This window comes from Panthera pardus, unplaced genomic scaffold (assembly GCF_024362965.1).
Source record: "Panthera pardus isolate Hobbes unplaced genomic scaffold, ASM2436296v1 HiC_scaffold_25, whole genome shotgun sequence".
Lineage (NCBI taxonomy): Eukaryota > Metazoa > Chordata > Mammalia > Carnivora > Felidae > Panthera > Panthera pardus.
This window is the reverse complement of record NW_026526821.1, coordinates 73,766,022-73,787,644: the sequence shown is the minus strand read 5'-3', so window position 1 is coordinate 73,787,644 and position 21,623 is coordinate 73,766,022. Positions and strand designations below refer to the sequence as shown.

The 21,623-nt window shown below is 33.9% G+C and overlaps 1 protein-coding gene across 2 annotated transcripts in view; it reads left to right on the top strand.

Moving 5' to 3' along the window:
* Positions 1–21,623, top strand: part of PNPT1 (polyribonucleotide nucleotidyltransferase 1) — a 48,949-nt gene that overhangs the window by 5,900 nt on the left and 21,426 nt on the right. The window contains exons 2-14 of one of the 2 annotated variants that reach the window (XM_019425818.2): positions 1,265–1,325; positions 1,915–1,989; positions 2,684–2,789; positions 3,610–3,659; positions 4,663–4,726; positions 4,823–4,870; positions 5,759–5,872; positions 12,782–12,968; positions 14,077–14,128; positions 14,494–14,551; positions 16,324–16,420; positions 16,891–16,993; positions 20,553–20,623. In XM_019425818.2, coding sequence (XP_019281363.2) covers positions 1,265–1,325; positions 1,915–1,989; positions 2,684–2,789; positions 3,610–3,659; positions 4,663–4,726; positions 4,823–4,870; positions 5,759–5,872; positions 12,782–12,968; positions 14,077–14,128; positions 14,494–14,551; positions 16,324–16,420; positions 16,891–16,993; positions 20,553–20,623 — 1,086 coding nt within the window. Of the gene's footprint in view, positions 1–1,264; positions 1,326–1,883; positions 1,990–2,683; positions 2,790–3,609; positions 3,660–4,662; positions 4,727–4,822; positions 4,871–5,758; positions 5,873–12,781; positions 12,969–14,076; positions 14,129–14,493; positions 14,552–16,323; positions 16,421–16,890; positions 16,994–20,552; positions 20,624–21,623 lie in introns of both variants that reach the window. The other variant, XM_019425893.2, reaches the window with a different exon arrangement.

The window sequence follows — 21,623 nt, the reverse complement described above, 5'->3', positions numbered from 1 at the left end:
TTTTCATTTCTCTTGGTTATATACCTTGGAGTAGAATTGCTGGGCCATATGGCACTTCTGTGTTTAATCTCTTGAGGAATTGCCAGATTATTTCCCAAAGGAGATGTACCATTTTGCATTTCCATTAATACTGTATGAGGGTTATAGTTTCTCCATATCCTCACCAACACTTTTTATTGATCTGTTTTATCATAACCATCCTTGTACATGTGAAGTCATTATCTCATCGTGGTTTTGACCTGCATTTCTCTGGCGGTTTACGGTGTTGAGCATATTTTCATGTATTTACTGGCTATTAGTAGATTTTCTTTGGATAGACTTCAAATCCTTTGCCAATTTAAAAATTAATGTTGTTGGTCTTTCTATTGAGTTGTAAGAATTCTTTACATATTCTAGATACAAGTCCCTTACCAGTTACACGCTTTGCAAATACATTCTTTTATTCTGTGGATTTTCTTTCACTTTCTTGATATCCTTTGAAACATGAAAGTTTTTAATTTTGATAAAGTTCTATTTGTCTGTTTTTGTCTTTTGTCACTTGTGTTTTTGATGTCATATATAAGAAGATGTTGGCTAACCCAAGTTTGAAGATTTACTCCTATGTGTATTCCTAAGAATTTTATGGTTTTAATTTTTACATTTAGGTCTATACTCTGTTTTGAGTTAATTTTTATTTATAGTATGAGGAAAGGAAGGGGTCCAGTTTATTAACTTGTTTGCATATAGATATCCAGTTGTCCCAGTACCATTGGTTGAAATGGCTATTCTTCCCCTCTATTGACTTGTCTTGGCACCATTATCGAACATGAAGGTCTTTGTAGGCAATATTTAAAAATTATATTTTGTCCTGAAAGCATTGGAGAATATTTTAAAGGATTGTAAGTAGGGAAATGATTCAGTGTGTGAGTTAAGAGTCTACTTTTATCAACAAGACAAAGGTTGTAAACTAAGGTTGACAGACTAAGGTTGTAAACGGGAATTAACATTTAGGAATGCAGTTAGCTTCTGCACCCCCAAAATACTTTATCTTTCATTCAGATTATTTCTGTGCCTTGGTTTCTATATTTTTCCTTAAGCAGCTCTTAAATTCCCCTAGTACTTTTGATAATAATTGTGAACTCTATCCCTTTTTTGTTTGTTTTTTGCTGGGTGGGAGCCTGTGTGGCTTGGTTCTTCTGTTAGATATTTTAGAGTATTTTATACTAAGCTGGAATTTGTACTGATGACCTAAGTCCTTTTGTATTGAATTTTTATTTTTAAACAGAAAGTTAGAAATATCCTCTGGAAAACTGGCCAGATTTGCAGATGGCTCTGCTGTAGTACAGGTAAAAAGTCCAGATTTTAAAATTTTCATCTTAAAAATGGTTATGGAGACTGGTACTGTCTTTACAGCATCATATAACTTCTTAGAATTGTGGTATTGGAAATTAATGCAGACCATTTCTAGTTTCAGAACCATTCCAGAGAAGTAGGGAGTCAGAAGGCTGGATATATTAAATGACCTTTAAGATGTGTTCCAAACTTAGGGTTCTGTTTTATTCTGTTAATATATTCTGTAATGCTTTTCTAGAGAATGTGATTTTACTTTTTTCTTTTAATAGTAATAATTGAGAAATCTTTATATATAGCCTAAATTTCTTCATAAGAATTAGAAAATATGATTGGATGTGGTTAAGCTATCAGTAAGCCTCTTGTTTTAGTTCTATTGCTTTTGCAAAGCTCAGCAACTGTTATAAAACAGATCATGATCTTGTAGAAAGGATCAAGATTGGACTAGTTGTGATTATTTTCATTATGGTGTCTTGGGATAACTGTTCTCTTGTATTGAACTGGAGCAAGGATTCATTCAGTCACTACTTATATGTTAATGTCTGATTTTTAAGGAATTTGCCAGTGTTGTTGTTTATGTTTAAGTCAGGTGACACTGCAGTGATGGTCACAGCAGTCAGTAAAACAAAACCTTCACCTTCCCAGTTCATGCCTTTGGTGGTAAGTATTTGCTGATTTATTTAAACAGTAATATGGCACTGTAGAATTTGCAATATTTTTGTCTAGTGTCTAGTGAGTGCACAATGTAAACTTTGCACAGTAAAGGATTTTCCTTAGTTGATACTGAGTCATTAAAAGAATTTAGACTGATTCCTTTATAACCAATTCTCGTATTAGTAGTAAGCATACTTCAGAATGTCCAGGTTGACAACAGTGAAGTGCGTTAATACTTTGATGTTGAATAGCAATGAATTCATTGCTTTCATAGGTTTCCCTTCAGTATGAGTCTGCAAGTATGTTTGGTGAAGAGTAAAGAGTTCTAACTTTAGGAGTTTATGGCTTCCTTCTATTATGAAAAGGGGAATGCAGTTTTATTGAACAGAGTTGATATAAAAAAGGGAATGTTTAATTTGAGTAGAATAAGCCACTCTGGGAAGTAGTGAGGCTACATAGTCCTCTCACTGCTAAGTGGAGGGCTTTTTAAAAATCAATTTACTGAAATACTTGTATCAGCTTTCACTTCCCAAAGACATACAAAACACTAAAAGTAAATAAAATATTCTCCATTCTTAATCTGGACCATATTGTTAGCAACCTCAGGAGAGTTAGTATCTGAACAGTGGTTCTTGGGAAATAGTTGCCATAAAAAGGAGTTAAATGAACTTCATTTTTTTTTTTTTCATTACTACTTCAGGTTGACTATAGACAGAAGGCTGCTGCAGCAGGTAGAATTCCCACAAACTATCTTAGAAGAGAGATTGGATCTTCTGATAAAGAAATTCTTACAAGTCGAGTAATAGGTAAGATATTAATAGAGACATTAACTCTCTCTGATATGCTTCTGTTAGCCTTTCTTCTATCTATATTCTACAGTTCCCTTAAATGTTCTTCCATTAAGTTAACACTGCCTGAGGTTATTTACTTTCATGTGGGGTCCATGAAAGAAAAAATTTTGTTTATTCACTACTGAATCCTGGGTACTTGGTATACTACCTGGCACAAAATGAGCATTCAGTAAATACAGGTCGATGAAATGAATGAATCTCTGTTGACAATATAAATTCCATGGCTCATGCCTCTACTGCTCTAGTATTTTTCATTTTCATATTCAGCATAGTAATTCCTGAAAGCATTATATTCAACTACTGAAATGTGCCTGCAATCTTTCAAATCTTTGACATCTTTAAATATTGTGGGATCATTTGAGTTTATAGCTCTTCTACAATAGAAATTGTTAGTTTGTGTATATGTATATGCATTCTTCAGACACAAAATACCTCGAAAGATTTTCTTTTGGTCTGTTATTGGCCTTAAGTCTCTTTCCTCTGCTTATATATGTAACTGATGCCTTTGAAACAGAAATGAAAAGTTGCTCCCCAATTTTAGACTTGTGTGCTCCAGCCCTGCTAGTTTTTTGTTATTAGGGCATGGTATAGATTAATTGAAGCACTGACATTTATCCATGACCCTCTCAGTAAGTCAGTCCAAGGGGATTTTTTTTTTTTTAACATCTGAACAGCTACCTATATTATTTTCCAGCCTGGTGTTTAATAGAGTGAAAAGGTTGAATTATAAAGCAACTTTTGTCAGTACTATTTACTTTTCTTTTTCTTTTGGCAGATCGTTCAATTAGACCTCTCTTTCCAGCTGGCTACTTTTATGATACACAGGTAGATTCTGTTTTACGTTTGTTTCCAGATTAATCAAAAATTACGTAATGAATCTCTATAATACTACTTAGGCTAAATATTAAAGAACAAAATAAGAATTTTTAGTGATGCTATTTTACATTTTTTTTAAAAAACATACTAATAATTTTAAAAATTAATATTAATCTGATGTCAGTTTGAATTGATACCGAATTATGAGTAGGAGTTAGCCAACCTAGGAGTGTGGAGGAAGCATTCTGAGCAGATGGGGGGGAAGCACAAAAGCTCTGAGGCAGGAAACAGGGTTTAGAGCAAAAGTTTATAGCAATTAAGGAGGTCGGGGACAGATCAGGCTGGGGCCTGAAAGTCAGATTAGTGTCAGAGGCTAGGACAATCACTACAACTAGTTTTTATTACCTATTTTTATTGGGTCCTCTTCTACTTTATTATAATTTTAATATTTTGTGAATATTATTCTCTCTCAGAATAATGACCCATTAATTTACTTTAATTAACTTTTATTTATTTGACAAAAATAAATATGCCTTTGCAAGGATGCCGCAAGAAGTTTTCTCTCTTTTAAGTTGTTTTCTTAAGTATATGACATAGGCGTATTATTGCAGTGTAATAATAAAGTAATTCACTCATTTGTTTTCTATATGCTTGTTAATAGAAAACAGTATTTTTATGTAATAGAAATAGCTAACATTTACTGAATATTTTCAACATGCCCAGTATTGTAAATGCTTTACAAATAATATTACCTTTAACTTACAGAATATCTTTTAGGGAGGTGCTATTATCTTTCCCTTTTAAATATAAGGAACCTTTTGAGGCTTAAGTAATTTGCCATAGTCAAGCATGTAGTTAAATGATAGCCAGAAATAAGGGTTTAACTATAAAGTCCATATTTTTAACCACATGGTGATCCTTTATTTTAGTTCAAGATGTTAACAAAAATGATAATCCTCCTAAATCAAGTAGATTTTTTTTTAAGTGCTTTAAATTTTTCCCCTTGTACCAGGTACTTTGTAATCTGTTAGCAGTAGATGGTGTTAATGAACCTGATGTTCTAGCAATTAATGGTGGTAAGTTTAAAAATCGAGATTAAAATTATCACCTTTTTTTAAAGGTATGAAATAATTTTATTTCAGCTCTTATTTTTTTTCTTTGTTTTTGTTAAGCTTCTGTAGCCCTCTCATTATCAGATATTCCTTGGAATGGACCTATTGGTAAGTTAGGATTTGAAAATAAGAAACATGTTTTTTACTAGTGAGCATGCTATAGCAAGGGCATAGATTTACTGGCTCTGTAAATCTCATAGGGAGTTTAGTTAGATGACCATCTAAGATTCCTTTTTGAGATATTTTCATCCTTGCCTTGAGTTTTATTTCTGATAGCAATAAGTTACAGTGTTAGAGACTTTTATGTTCCTAGATACTTTGACTTCTTAGTTGCCTCCTCTGTTTAAGGACTTTTTGTGGGGGAATAGGAAATTGTTAGAGTACATAGTCTTTCAGGATAAAACATGTTTAGAACTTAATGACTCTTAAAAGTTGTATTCATGCAATATAAAAAAGACTCATCAAGTAAGTAATTTTTGAATATCCTAAATGCCAGATACTAAGGTAAAAACTGAAGGAATAAAGGCAGACTAGGCACAATTCTTGCTTTCAATGTAAGTAGGGGAAACAATTATTTATAAACAGCATTATAAAAGTATAGTAAAAATGGTAAGAAAATGATAGAAAAGGGTGGGTTTAGTCTTGTGAAGTCAGGTTGTCAAGGAGGGCTTTTCAGAGTACTCACCATTAAAGCTGAACCTTAGTAGGATCAGATGGTAAGCATTTGCCTTGGAGAAAGTACAGTCTAGCCCAAGAAAAGAGCATGAGCATAATCACAGAGGTATGGAAGAAATAGTGTATTTGAGCAATTCGGAGTGCTCCAGTGAGGCCAGAAGGTAAGGTGGGGTAGGATGTTCTGTGGGCTTTAAATACCATGGTAGAAATATGGATTTTATTGTAGTCACAATTAAAGATAGGGATTGAAGCTATCACTGAAATAATGTCTTGAAAACTGAGTTTTTATTGCACAACTGCCTGTATTTTGATATATCTTAGGGGCAGTCCGAATAGGAATGATTGATGGAGAGTGTGTTGTTAATCCAACACGGAAAGAAATGTCTTCCAGTACTTTAAATCTGGTGGTTGCTGGAGCACCTAAAAGTCAAATTGGTAAGTAGTTTACTACATTTGTTCCGGATTTTACTTATAAATTCTGGCTCCTTAAAAATGCATTTGTATACTTCTGTGTATTTGGGTTTTGTCAATTAGCCATAAAGATTTTTGTTCTGTTTTATTGCTGCCCTATTGTGGTAGTGCTCTTGCTACATATCAAACAATACCTAGAATTATAGAATGTTGTACAAGTTTAATTGAAATCTACAAAAATTTTTATTTTCCACGACAGTTCTGGTAATTATTTTTAGACTAAAAAGCTAGTCTAAAAATTGAATTTCTAAATCTGGTAGTAAATTGTTTTATTAGTTTAAATATGTTAATTTAGCTAATTCATCATTCAAAACCTGTTTAATGTCCTCTGAAAAAGAGGTGACCTATTTCTAGTAGGTAGAAAACTAATGAAGAAATGCACTGACCGTAGGTTACCCTCGCCCCTTGTAACAAAAATGTCATAATTGTATGAATGAAAAGTGGCATAGTTCTGTTGAAGGAGAATTGGCTTCCACAGTCAAAATAACCTGTGCTTGAAACCCAACAGCTGCCACACAGTTAACTGTGTAACCTTGGACAAATTAATTAAGGTCTCATATCAGTGTATTCTGTGTGATATTTGATATCTGGGACTTTCTGACATGGGATCTTCTGATGTGGGAATATTTTGATGAAATGTAAACTACTGAGCTTTTATTACCTTTTTGTACAATTAACATATGAAATACCTCGTTTCCAGCTTCTTTTGGAATACTGGTCAGTAATGGAGATGGAATCTGGTACTATATGGTAGATAAAACACATATAATACGAATTGTATGTTATCTACATATTAGAGATTGTGTTGGTAAAATAAATAACAAGTGGGTCCATGACAGTTATAGTGGCTCTATGAGATCTTAAGAAATCTGGATTCCTTTCAGTTTTCTGCCCTGCTATCCTCAAGGTGTGGCCCTTATTTCATGCTTATGAACTGGCTACTGGAGCTCTGACCAACTTAGCTGATTTGTAAGCAAGAGGAAGGAAAAAGGAGGGGAATAACAAAAAGGTGTATGCCAACTGAGTAAGTCACCTTCCCTTTCAAGGAGCTTTCCTAGAGCCCCAACATAGCAGTTTTCACCTACATCACACTAGGCAGAACTGTAACACATGACTGCATCCTTGACTGTAGGGGAAGCAAGGAAATGTTTTGGATTCTACCTCCAGAAGGTGAGATTCATACTGTAGGGAACTATTACAGTGTAGAGAGAACATTGCAAAGATTTGGGGAAGCCATGAATAACAGATGACTCTTACATTCTTGAACATCTCAGAAGGGGCCTTGAGCAAAGTGTTGGTTTACTGTCTAAAGTTTACTTAGTCTGAATCTGAAATTTTTTTGCTTAGAAATAGTGTTACAAGTGAACAAGTAGTGTTCATTACTTAGGAAATTATTTTTTTATAGGGTTGTTGTAAAGATTAGAGTCAGGATTTGTAAAGTACCTAACATAATATCTAGTACCTAGTAGGCATACCGTTCATACCTGCTGTTATCATTAAGACACAGAAATTAACTTGCTTCAAAATTTATATCATATAAATGGTCATATATATAGTCGTATATATAGCCTCTACCTACTTTGGACTTTGAACTCCTCTGATTTTATGTAGATGTTGGAGGAATGAACTGGGGATCTTTATTGCATCTATGGCATGCTGTAGAAACCTCACAGGCAACCTTCTACTTTTTCTTCTTACCTCTTGCTCTCTAGATGGATTGCTCTCTTGCAGTCTAGAGACTGAAGAAACCATCAGAAAGTTATCTTGAGTAACTAGGAGACTGAGAGTATTTCAGAAGCAACCTCTTAAAGGATTGGTTTCAGAAATTACCAGCCTCCATTTTATGTCTTTTGCCATCACTGTCTCCATGAAGATATTCAGCCAGTTCTCTACTTTGATAACGATGCACCAGATATACATTTACTTCATGTTTCATGTGTTAAAGTTAATATTGGGCCCAAGTCATGGAACTTCTGGGATACAAAAATACAGAAAAGTAATTAATTACTGCTATTCCATTATTTAAAAATTTAGTAATCCAAATCTTTAAAGCATGACCTTATAGGGGAAGAATAATTTCTTTGTGCTTTTAGCTGCCAGATGACTTCAGCAGCCATCATTCTACACATTCTGCTTGTGTTCAACTGGTACACTTAATATCACTGATCTTTCTACATGTGCTAGGATATAATTTAGGAAAAAGTATACCAGTAACAATTTTTAAGAAATTTATATCTAGAATTCATAGTTTTAAACTAATCTCAAAAATCTTCAACTGCTGAAAATGGTTAACAGTTTAGAGTAAGCATTTAGACAAGCTATTTTTGTGTAAATTTTTAGCCTCTATGGCAGTGCTGTCCAGTAGAACTCTGCAATTAAGTAAATGTTTTATATTTGAATATGTGGCAACTGAGCATTTGAAATGTGGCTAGAATGGCTAAGGAACTGGATTTCAAATTTTATATAATTTTAATTTATTTAAATGCAAATAATTATATGGAACTAATAACTGCCATATTGGACAGCACGGGTCTATAGATACAAAACTGTAAGGAATTTTCTTATCAAGTATTTTTTAAAATGAATTGCTTTGAAGTTTAGTGAAAACAAAGTTTAAGGAATATTAATTTTCTTTTTTTGTTGTTGTTAGGGAGCTTCATCTCGTGTTTATTTTACTGAAATTTCACATTGTGCTTGAAATATCCCATCTATTGTTTATCATGTTATTTTTTTTTCAATATGTGAAATTTATTGTCAAATTGGTTTCCATACAACACCCAGTGCTCATCCCAAAAGGTGCCCTCCTCAATACCCATCACGCACCCCCCATCAACCCTCAGTTTGTTCTCAGTTTTTAACAGTCTCTTATGCTTTGGCTCTCTCCCACTCTAACCTCTTTTTTTTTTTTTTTCCTTCCTCTCCCCCATGGGTTTCTGTTACATTTCTCAGGATCCACATAAGAGTGAAAACATATGGTATCTGTCTTTCTCTGTATGCCTTATTTCACTTAGCGTAACACTCTCCAGTTCCATCCACGTTGCTACAAAGGGCCATATTTCATTCTTTCTCATTGCCACGTAGTACTCCATTGTGGATATAAACCACAATTTCTTTATCCATTCATCAGTTGATGGACATTTAGGCTCTTTCCATAATTTGGCTATTGTTGAGAGTGCTGCTATAAACATTGGGGTACAAGTGCCCCTATGCATCAGTACTCCTGTATCCCTTGGGTAAATTCCTAGCAGTGCTACTGCTGGGTCATAGGGTAGGTCTATTTTTAATTTTTTGAGGAACCTCCACACTGTTTTCCAGAGCGGCTACACCAGTTTGCATTCCCACCAACAGTGCAAGAGGGTTCCCGTTTCTCCACATCCTCTCCAGCATCTATAGTCTCCTGATTTGTTCATTTTGGCCACTCTGACTGGCGTGAGGTGATATCTGAGTGTGGTTTTGATTTGTATTTCCCTGATGAGGACCGACGTTGAGCATCTTTTCATGTGCCTATTGGCCATCCGGATGTCTTCTTTAGAGAAGTGTCTATTCATGTTTTCTGCCCATTTCTTGACTGGGTTATTTGTTTTTCGGGTGTGGAGTTTGGTGAGCTCTTTATAGATTTTGGATACTAGCCCTTTGTCCGATATGTCATTTGCAAATATCTTTTCCCATTCCGTTGGTTGCCTTTTAGTTTTGTTGGTGGTTTCCTTTGCTGTGCAGAAGCTTTTTAGCTTCATAAGGTCCCAGTAGTTCATTTTTGCTTTTAATTCCCTTGCCTTGGGGGATGTGTCAAGTAAGAAATTGCTACGGCTGAGGTCAGAGAGGTCTTTTCCTACTTTCTCCTCTAAGGTTTTGATGGTTTCCTGTCTCACATTCAGGTCCTTTATCCATTTTGAGTTTATTTTTGTGAATGGTGTGAGAAAGTGGTCTAGTTTCAACTTTCTGCATGTTGCTGTCCAGTTCTCCCAGCACCATTTGTTGAAGAGACTGTCTTTTTTCCATTGGATGTTCTTTCCTGCTTTGTCAAAGATTAGTTGGCCATACGTTTGTGGGTCTAGTTCTGGGGTTTCTATTCTATTCCATTGGTCTATTTGTCTGTTTTTGTGCCATTAATTTTCTTTATTATATTCTTTCATATTGTTTTAAATGAATTTATTGAGGTATAATTTACATTTGTCAAATACATTTTTAAAAATCTTCAGTTCAGGGGCACCTGGCTTGCCCAGTCGGTTAAGCGTCTGACTTTGGCTCAGGTCATAATCTCGTGGTTTGTGGGTTCGAGCCCTATGTTGGGCTCTGTGCTGACAGCCCAGCACCTGGAGTCTGCTTGAGATTCTGTATCAACCTTTCTCTCTGCCCCTTCCCTGCTCATGCTCTGTCTCTCTCTGTCTCTCAAAAATAAATGTTAAAAAAAAAAAACCTTCAGTTCAAATTAATCTGAAAAGTGAGAGAGGATGTCATGGGAATACTGATGAGAAGAAGAATATAACCATTTCAGCGTCATGGTGACAGAAAAGCTGCTTCATATCTCAAGGGAAGTATTGAAACTTTACCTTGCTTTACCCTCCCCCATTTGTAATATAATGTTTTAATATTCCTCTACATTTAGAACCACAACAGGCTGTTACAATTTTTTCTTTTGCTTCAGCCATCAAACATAATTTAGAAAATTCAAGAGGAGAAAGAAAGTGTATTTACCTACATTTTTGCTTAACAGGTACTTTTCTTCCTGATATTCCATGGTTTCTTTATTGTTTCTGTTTAGAGAACTTCTGTTAGCCATTCTTTTAGGGGAGGGCTGCCAGTGACAAATTTTCTTAGTTCTCCTTCATTTAAGAGTATCAGTTCATTCCTAAATATTCATTCCTTCATTTATTTATTTCATAAATATTTTCACTGGGTATGGGATCCTGGGTTGACAGTTCTTTTCTTTCAGCACCTAAAAAATATTATGCCACTTCCTTCTGGCCTCCATGGTTTCTAATGATAAATCTAGTGTTACTTGAATTGCTTTTCCCATACGGGTAAGGTGTTGTTTTTCTCTGGCTGGTTTTAAGATTTTTTTTCTTTGTCTTTGATTTTCAGAAGTTTAATTATGATATGTTTTTCTTTGGGTTACCCTATATAGGGTTTACTCAGCTTCTCGAATCTGTAGGTTTATGTCACTGCCAAATCTGGGGACTTTGCAGCTATTATTTTTCCAGTACTTTTCAGCCTGCCATCTTTAGCTTCTCTTTCCAGATTTCACATGACACAAGTGTTAGGGTTTTTTTGTTTTGTTTTTATTTTTTTTAATTTTATTTTTTATTTTTTAAAATTTACATCCAATTAGCAGATAGTGCAACAATGATTTCAGGAGTAGATTCTTTAGTGCCCCTTACCCATTTAGCCCATTCCCCTCCCACAATCCCTCCAGTAACCCTGTTTCTTCTCCATATTTATGTGTCTCTTCTGTTTTGTCCCCCTCCCTGTTTTTATATTATTTTTGTTTCCCTTCCCTTATGTTCATCTGTTTTGTCTCAAAGTCCTCATATGAGTGAAGTCATATGGTTTTTGTCTTTCTATCACTGACTAATTTCACTTAGCATAATATGCTCCAGTTCCATCCACGTAGTTGCAAATGGCAAGATTTCATTCTTTTTGATTGCCGAGCAATACTCCATTGTATATATATACCACATCTTCTTTATCCATTCATCCATCAATGAACATTTGGGCTTCTTCCATACTTTGGCTATTGTTGATAGTGCTGCTATAGACATGAGGGTGCATGTGTCCCTTCGAAACAGCACACCTGTATCCCTTGGATAAATGCCTAGTAGTGCAATTGCTGGGTCGTAGGGTAGTTCTGTTTTTAGTTTTTTGAGGAACCTCCATACTGTTTTCCAGGGTGGCTGCACCAGCTTGTATTCCCAACAAATGTTAGGTTTTTAACGTTTTAGTTTCACAGGTCTCCTTCAACTGACTGATGGAATTCCAACATACAAAGCACATAAGATTTTTTTTCATTCTAGATTATAACTAGAAGCATTACAAGTGACCTTAATGACAACATGATGTAATTAAACATATTAGATGTGATAATTACTATCATATCTTTGCATTACAGGATCTTTGACTTGGTACAAATGGAGAAGTGCCAGGAATGACACACAAGCAGGCCAGAGCCTGTCAGCCTAGCAGAAACCAAAGCCAAACCTGAATAGCAGATTTTAGCTAGATACCATGCTAGAAGCACTGTTTGGGGTTTCTTCTGCTTTACACAGGAGTTTTACTATTACAAAACCATAAACACCCTTTTTATGGTAATAGCTACTGTCCTCTAGTTGGCTTACTTGAAACAGTATCACTTCAAAAGATTTCGCCCCACCTGTGCAAGCAGTAGACAATGTGACAATGACAAAATTAAGTAGGAGGTCACAGCAAATAATTGTTAAACAGGAAACATTTATTGGATATCTACTATGCTGTTGTTTTTAAATTTCATTTTAACTATATATTAAAAGTAAATGCAGCTGTATGCTTTAAAAAGTGGAATTTTATGGTATTTGAATTATAGCTCAGAACTTATTTAAAAAATAAGTATGCATAATTCGTTTCACTTGTTATGAGAAGTCCCTTATTAAAGAAAAATGTAAACCTAATTTCAGATATTAAGTTTTCTTTATTCATTGCTGTTTACATTTTGGAAGTATGTTGATTTTAAGGGAAGAAATTTAAAAAGTAGATATACTATTAATAAAATTGATCTGTAGTATTTATGTCATGTATACATGTATGTATACATGTCATATACATGCATGTCATGTGTAGCACTGACAATGCTATACTGGTAAAAGGTTCAATGACAATCTTTTTTTTTCCCCCTTTAAATAGTTATGATGGAAGCCTCTGCAGAGAACATTTTACAACAGGACTTTTGCCATGCTATTAAAGTGGGGGTAAAATATACCCAACAAATAATTCAGGGCATCCAGCAGTTGGTAAAAGAAATTGGTGTTACCAAGAGGACACCTCAGAAGTTATTTACCCCTTCACCAGAGATTGTGGAACACACTCATAAGTAAGAATATCTGTACAAAAGAAAATTTGAAATTGTTATCAGATTTAATTTCCTCTCAGAAAAAAACTTCCCATGGAAGCATTGTCCATGCATTACTAACATGGTACCCTTCTATTTTAAAAGTGAGTGCCAGGGGCACCTGAGTGCCTTAGTCAGTTGAGTGTCTAACTCTTGATTTCAGCTCAGGTCATGATTCTCAGGGTTGTGGGATTGAACCCTATGTCAGGCTCCATGCTTTGCTTAAGATTCTCTCTCTCCCTCCCTCTGCCCCTCTCCCCAACTTGTGTACTCTTACCCACCCACCCCCCCAAAATTAAGAGTGCCATAAGTATCAGTCATTAATGCCTTAAAAAGGATAAACCCACTTCCCTCTTCAAGGGCCTAAGCTTGAATCCCAAATGCAAGGGGGAGGGAATTTATTGGTTAAGATTCATATAATCCACATAACTGTGTCAGAAAGTAAAAAGAAAGTATAGGATATCTATCCAAGGAAACTGCTGAGGTTCTTGAAAAGAAATCAAGTTTGAAAAAAAAAAAAAAGTATGACCACCTCTTTATGCCCAGTGCTTACAGCAGTGCCGGTACATAGGCAAGCACTCAGTAAATATAAATGAAATCACCAGAAAAAGTATTTCATTTTACTTCAAATAAATTGAAAAAGTTAATATTTCCATTAGTATCAATCTCATAGCCATCAGTGAGAGAGTAAAGAGATGTAAACTGTCCCCAACAAAACAGTTGCCTGCAATAACAGCCAACGTAGACAGAATAGAAAAAAAGCAAGAAGTCAAAAGAGAGTGTTTTGGGAGAGAGACTTTGTGTGTAAGAAAAAATCTAAGTTGAAATAAATTGAACAATTAAGAAAAAGGGAGGGCATAGCACCATGTGTGAGTGATTTCCCTGACAGGTGGGGAGAAAGAAATTTGTGTATCATAAACAGTAAACAGATGAGCTGTGTTAAAAAATAATAAATATATATTTTTAAATTCTCTATGAAATGCTTATTAAGTATTTTAGCTTACTATTAAATATTTGTTTTGTTTATAATAGACACTGCCTCATGTTTCTAAGTATTTTTATTCTGATATTTATTTTGTGCTTCAAATAGACTCGCCATGGAAAGACTCTACGCGGTTTTTACGGATTATGAACATGATAAAGTAGGTGTACCCGAAATTTGTCTTATTGTTCTGGGAATTCTTTTTTGTCATAATTCACATAATCTTATTTATGAATGTTAGTCCTATTTTTATTAAAAAATCTCTAAACAGCTAAGTAAATAGAAGCATAGCAATTTGCTTCTCCATTCTCCTTTTGTTGATTAATGCAAATTTTAGGGAAGTGTGCAGATATATTTGACTGAATTAAACAGCTAATAGCTCTTGTAAATCAATAACCAGCTCTAATCTTTTGAAGAATATCAGTAGAAAAATCTGAGTACTATTGCATTGTGTTAATTGTATAATAATGTAAAAATAGAAATGGTAAATATTGCCATGTATACTGAATTTCATCTTTCTTTTAGATTTCCAGAGATGAAGCTATTAACAAGATAAGATTAGATACAGAGGAACAACTAAAAGGTAAATTTTGTTTTTTTTAATTTAAGAAAATATTTAAAGGAAATAGGTTTTTTAAATTTCAATTTACTCTAAGACTTCAAAGAATCAGTTATTCTCATTGTTCCTTAGTTTTATGTTCAGGATACCTAAACTTACCTTAAACTTACTTTAAACTTAGGATAATGCTGCATCCCAAGGGTACTGTTAAATTAACTTCTGTGAATGTGGTCAGCACTGTACCTGATACAGAGTGATCACCAGTAAATGTTGAATGTGAAATACTCCCAATCTCTTCTGGATCAAGTTCTTAACCTCTATGATAGGAAATTTTGTATCCTGTCATTTGAACATCTGAAAAATATTCTTTAAAATTCTTGACTTTTTAGTCTGTGAAATTATAATACTGATAATATCTGGTTTATAGGGATTAAATAGGTAAATCATTTGCATTTGTGCCTGCCACATACCAACTGTCCGAAAAATGTTAACTGACACTGTTATTAATATGTAGGATTGTAAAATTTAGATTTTAGAGAATTTAGCTCTCCAGAAATTATTAAGCAAAGGATCTTATTATATTAATATCAATCACAAACTGAATGTATACCAAGAATGACATATACTTATTAATTTTTCGGTTAAGAGATAAATGTCCTCTCTCCTATCTTATTTTTAAGATTATAACTCTGCTGTTAGTATTGATACTAAGGCCATTGCCTGTAATTGCCATTGAAAATGTATAGTCTTTTCTCATTACGTTTCATCCTATGTGTTAAAAATGAGCTGTATAACACCTGTTGCCTTATTTAAACAGAAAAGTGATTTTGTGTTAATATTATATGTAGTAGAATATCTTGAGGACATTTTGAGTTCATAGGATAATATTTTAAATATTTAATTACCAATTATTTTCTTTTCCAAGTGCAAGTCAGAGCATAAAAGTTCATACTAAAGTGTATAAAATTATTCTTGCCTGATGAAGGTACAGTTTTTAATATATCTCTCTGTGTCCATTTCTTAGTTCTGGTTAAAGTTATAATTAAGAAACCAAATGCCTTAAAGAACAGTGTCACAGCTGTGTCAGTCACTATGTGATCTCAGGCAATTTACTTCTTTAAGCTGATTTTTCTTTAGAATGGTGATAATAATAGAATATACGTCATAAGTTGTTTCAAAGACTGAAGACTTTATATATATATATAACATATATATATATATAACATGTATATATATATGTTATATATATATATATAACATATATATATACATGTTATATATATATATATGTTATATATATATATGTTATATATATATATGTTATATATATATATAGTACATGGATCATGAAAGAATTTGATAAATGTTAACTAAAAAGATTTGTAACTATAGATTTGTAACATAAAGAAAATTCTTTCTCTTTGCAGACTAAGATACAAGTTCCTAAGGTAAAACAGTGAAGGTGATTAGTCTTAAAGAGGGTCATTCAGACCTTTTCATAATATGGCTGGATTTGTTATTAATGTAATACAATAGAGAGCTAATTACAAAGCACTGTTTTTCTTGTAGAAAGCAGACTGAGTTCTCAATAACAATACATTTGAGGTATAATACTTGTGTCTCTCCTGCTTCAGAATATTTGATTCATCTACTTTGTTTGCCTGGGGACAAAATGTTCAGCTTCACCTCCCCCTTGGTTTACTCCCACAGTTATCTGATTTGATACTATGAATTGAAGAGAAATCTTATCTTCCAAAAGGAGAAAACCTCTGTTTTGATTTGTATTTCTTCTACAGAAAAGTTTCCAGAGGCTGATACATATGAAATAATAGAATCCTTCAATGTTGTTGCAAAGGAGGTTTTTAGAAGTATTATCTTGAATGAATACAAAAGGTAAATATATCTTTTTTTTTTTAATTTATTTTATTTTTATTTTGAGTGAGACAGAGAACATGAGCGGGGAAGGGGGCAGAGAGAGAGGGAGAGAGAAAATCCCAAGCAGGTTCCACACTATCAGCACAGAGCCCGACACAGGGCTCGAACTCGGTCAACCATGAGATCATGACCTAAGCCAAGCTCAATAGGATGCTTAACTGACTGAGCCACCCAGGTGCCCCAATATATCTTTTTTTGATGGAACTGAATGAAATATGTGCTGTCTCTATAAGGTGCTTTGAAAGTGACAACTTGTTCAAGGAACTGTTCTTTTTTTTTTTTTTTTTTCTTTTTTTTAAAGTTCTTAAAGTTCCATAGGTGATATGACACAATTGGGATTGAGAACTTTCTGGTAGGAATAAAGAGATAATAGGTGATATTTATGATTTTGAACACTGCTTTACATACTTATTCCTTTATTACTGTAGGTGTGATGGTCGAGATTTGACTTCACTTAGGAATATAAATTGTGAGGTAGATATGTTTAAAATTCTTCATGGATCAGCATTATTTCAGAGGGGACAAACACAGGTAATATATGTGAAAAGCTGTAATTATTTGCTAACTCAGGATTGCTTAATTAGATCTAATAGAAGTACATTATGTAGACACTATAGATTTTAATCTTATGGAATGTGTTAATACCTGATTTTTTAAAAATATTTTTAATGGCTTTTGAGGTATAATTGCCATCTACAAAACTGCACATATTTAAAGTGTATGTTTAATAGGTTTTCAGGTGTATACAACTGAGAAACTGTCCCCAAAGTTAAGATAATGAACATATCACCCCTGCAAAGTTTCCTCCTGCCTCTCTATAATCCCTTCTTCCTGCTCCCCTCCCTTTCCTCGGGCAACTGTTGATGTGCTTTTGTCTCTGTAAATTGGTTTGCATTTTCTAGAATTACCTGGTATCGCTATCATATTTTTCTTTTAATTTTCATGCACAGAATGGAATCACCCATGCTCTTCAGTTATGGCATATTGTCATTTTTGGTCTATTCAAGGCCCTCATTTGTTTTCTCTATTTAGCTTGTACCTCAGTCCTATTCTTTTCCTTTACTTAGGCACCCATTGTCTTATATTTAACATATAGGTGTATCCATTGTTTTGTGTATGGTATTTGCTTTATACTCCCTCCCTCTTCTTATATTAATCACTACTTTAATTTTGCCAGTTTAATCGGTACAAACTGTGGTATGTCCTTGCTTTCATTTGTATTTCCCTATGAGTCTAAGCATCTCTTTATATAAATAGCCTATCAGTGTGGTCACTGCATAAATCATACCCTGGAGGGCTGCACACCCTCCAGGACATTCTTTTCACTTAGATAGTGGTCCCTGAACTTAAGCAACGTGCTCGTCCTGGTTCAGGTTTGCTCTTTTGTGAATTATCTGGTCATATCCTTTGGCCAGTTTTTTTTCTTTTTTCTTTTTTTTTACTGTGGTTTATTTTTTTCTTCCTATTTTCTAATGATTTCTTATATTAATCCTTTTTAGTAACCAGAATTTGTATATATCCTCTCCCTCTTTGTCATAAGCCTTTTAGCTTTGTGAAGAGTGAACCTGAAATCTTTAGTTTTGATGTAGATAATCCTTCCCCTTTTTTATTTTGTGATTTGTGTTTTTAAAGTCTTATTTAAGAAATCTTTCCTTACCCTCCTAGTCACAAAATTGTGCACCTAATTTTTCTGTTAACTTTCTGGTTGTAGCTATCAAATTTAGACCATTAATCTATCTTGGAGTTTACTCTTACATACGGTGTGAGCTGGAAACCTCCAGAGTGAACCAATTTTACAACGTATTTACTAATAATTCATTTTTCCTGTTGACTTATAATGTTGATATATTATGAGCTTATAAGTATATTTTTGAACTATATTCTGTTCTGTGAATTTCCTTGGCCAGTGTCAAACTGTTTTAGTTATTATGGTTTAAAGTTTGTCTTAATATATGAGGAGCAAATGCTCCCTTTTTTAATTGTTTTATTTTTTTTTTTAATGTTTATTTTTGAGAGAGAGAGCGGGGGAGGGGCAGAGAGAGAGGGAGACACAGAATCAGAAGCATGCTCCAGGCTCTCAGCTGTCAGCGTAGAGCCCAAAACAGGGCTCAAACCCATGAACCACGAGATCATGACCTGACCTGAGGTCAGATGCTTAGCCTACTGAGCCACCCAGGCACCCAGCAAATCCTCCCTTTTTATTCTCCTTTGCCCTTCAAAATTGTTTTAGCTATTCTGGTGCATTTGTTCGTTCATTTGAATTTCAGTGTTAAATTACATTCTCGGGGGGAAAAAAAAAGGTCCTTAGATTTGAATTGGTATTGTGCTAAATTTATAAATTAACTTGACAGAGAAATGATATTTTTACAATTTAAATCACAGTCTTTACAATAAATAGCCTCACTCTTGATTCAGGTTTTCTTTTATGCCTTTTAATAAAAGTTTAAAAATAACTCAGTTAAGATATCCTGCATACTTTTGTTAGCAATTTTGACAGTCTCAGCCTTTTAACTGGAGTGTTTAGTCCATTGATGTTTGGTTTTAATTACTGATTTGATTGAATTTAGCCTGTCATTTTATTATTTATTTCTGATTGCCCCCTCTTTTTTTCTATTCTTCCTTCTTTTTGGATTAACTGCTTATTTTTTTAGAATTCCATTTTAATATGTCTCTTTGCTTTTTAGCTATATCTTTACATTATTAGTGGTGACTATTGAGAATATGGTATATATCATTAACTTTTCATTTTAGAGTTAATTTTGTACTATTTCACACATTATGCTGTAGTTGTCTCATGAGTAACATCTACATGTTATAAAGCCCACAAGGCAATATTACAACTTGAATTTTAAACAATCATGTATTTTAAGAAGGTAAGTGGCAAAGATAGTCTTTTATATTGACCTACATATATAATTTCTGATGCTTCGTATTTCTTCCTGAAGATCTAAGTTTCCATCTAGTATTGTTTACCTTCAATCTGACAAGACTTCCTTTGCTATTGTCCTATGGGTCTTCTGACAACAAATTCTTATATTTCATTTATCTGAAGATATCTTTATTTTGCCTTCACATACAAAGAATGTTTTTGCAAGGTATAGATTCTAAGTTGATGCTTTTTTTCTTTTAGCACTTAAAAAATGTTCCACTGTTTATTTTTTCTCCTAATAAAAAGTCAAGATGCATTCAAATCATTGTTCCAATTGGCTTCATCTTGGTGCTTTCCAGATTTTCTTTTTGTCTTGGTTTTCAACAATATAACTATAAAAAGTGTAGTTTTCTTTGTATTTATATACTAAGGGTTTCCTGAGCTTGAACCTGTAAATCTGTATTGTTAATGAAACTTCAAATACTTTTCTACCTTATTCTCTCTTATCTCTCCTTATGGGATTGTAAGTATATATGTTAGTCCTTTTGAAATAGTCCCACACCCCTTCTTTGTTCTTTAGATTTGGCAATTTCTATTAATCCATCTACATGTTTATTGACTCTTGTCATCTCGTTTGCATTATAAGATAATGTGTCTTTCAGTTTTAGAATTTCTATTGGTTCTTTTTTATGTCCTTAAGTATAATTATAAGAGCTATTAAAGATCCTTGTTTGTTAATCCAGGATCTCAATTAGCTTGGGGCAATCTCTATTCATTGTCTTTTCTCTGAAGAATGATTCCCATTTCTTATTTTTTTGTACATTGTATCTCGGATGTTGTGAATGATGTGCTGTAGAGTTGGACTACATTGTGTCCCTCTAAATGAGACTGGATTTTTTTTAAGTAGGCAGTTTTATTGGCTAGACCTTTATTGAGGCTTCCTATATGGTCAAATATACCTTCCTCTTCCTGTCCTCCCCCAGCACTTTTAGTACAATGCTTTACATAGTAGTCTGTGATGTTACACCTTTGCATTATTGAGATTTACACATAACTCTAATATTTATAAAATGAATAAATGTTTACTGTGTTAAGTAGCATGACAAGCTTTGTATAGAATTTGTCCCATTTCTTTAATAACTAATTGGGTTCTTCAAATACTTTATTTTCTTCTCATTGTTAGTAAATTAAAGCCTGACAATTTTTTTCTTATTATTTTAGGTACTTTGTACTGTTACGTTTGATTCATTAGAATCCAGTATTAAGTCAGACCGAGTTATAACAGCCATAAAGTAAGTTAAGTTTTTTGGTAAGTTATAAGTATGTTGGTATGTTCTAAAACATACATTTGGTATGTTCTAAAACATACGTTTGATATGTCTTGAAGTTGTGGTCTTACAGCATATAATTGAAGCTCATAGTATATTATTCATTACTATTATTTATGGGGTTTTTTTGAGAGAGAGAGCGCAAGCAGGGGAGGGGCAGAAAGAGAGAGAGAGAGGGAGGGAGAGAGAGAATCTTAAGCAGGCTCCACGCCCAGTGCAGAGCGCAAATGGGGCTCCATCTCACAGCAGTGAGATCATGACCTGAGCCAGAATCAAGAGTTGGATGCTTAACTGACTGAGCCACCCAGGCTCCCCTCATTATTACTTTTTTAAACCTATATATCTGTACTTTATTTTTCTGTTTACTTAATAGTGATTTTAAGGTATTTTTAACATGGGTACATTTATTCTCTGTCTCTAGAACCATTTTTCAGGAGGAGATATAGGTAGGTTTTTCTATTACAAACCAGAGAGCAAATAAATAAGCAAGAGTCCCAGTTGCTAAAAAGAATCTGGAGGCTGTTAATAAGTAAAAAAAGCTTTATCTAATCCCAAGCCACGTTGGAATTTGTGTTCAGAAATACTTGGCTCTCCTCTTTTCCTAAAAAGTCAGCAATAATATCTTGTTGATCAATTTTAGATGATGAGAATCTGTGTTACAGTCCTCACCAGCGTTACTGCATCAGTCCTGGGACTCATAGCCACAGTTCTTTTCTTTCCTCAGTGCCTAACAGCATTGCTTCCCTTTCCCTTGGTAAGGGTCTCAGAAGACCACAAGACTGTCTCACTCTTCCTATGAGGATAATCCCCAGTATTTTCAGGATAGCATTGCTAATTGTTTTTCAGTTTTCTGATAAAATTGACAATGCAGCTGTGTGTATAAGGTGAGATTGTTCATTGTAATCATAATCCTTTGCGGAGGGGAGCTTTTATACTTTGTATTTTAAATTCCCATCTGAGCCCC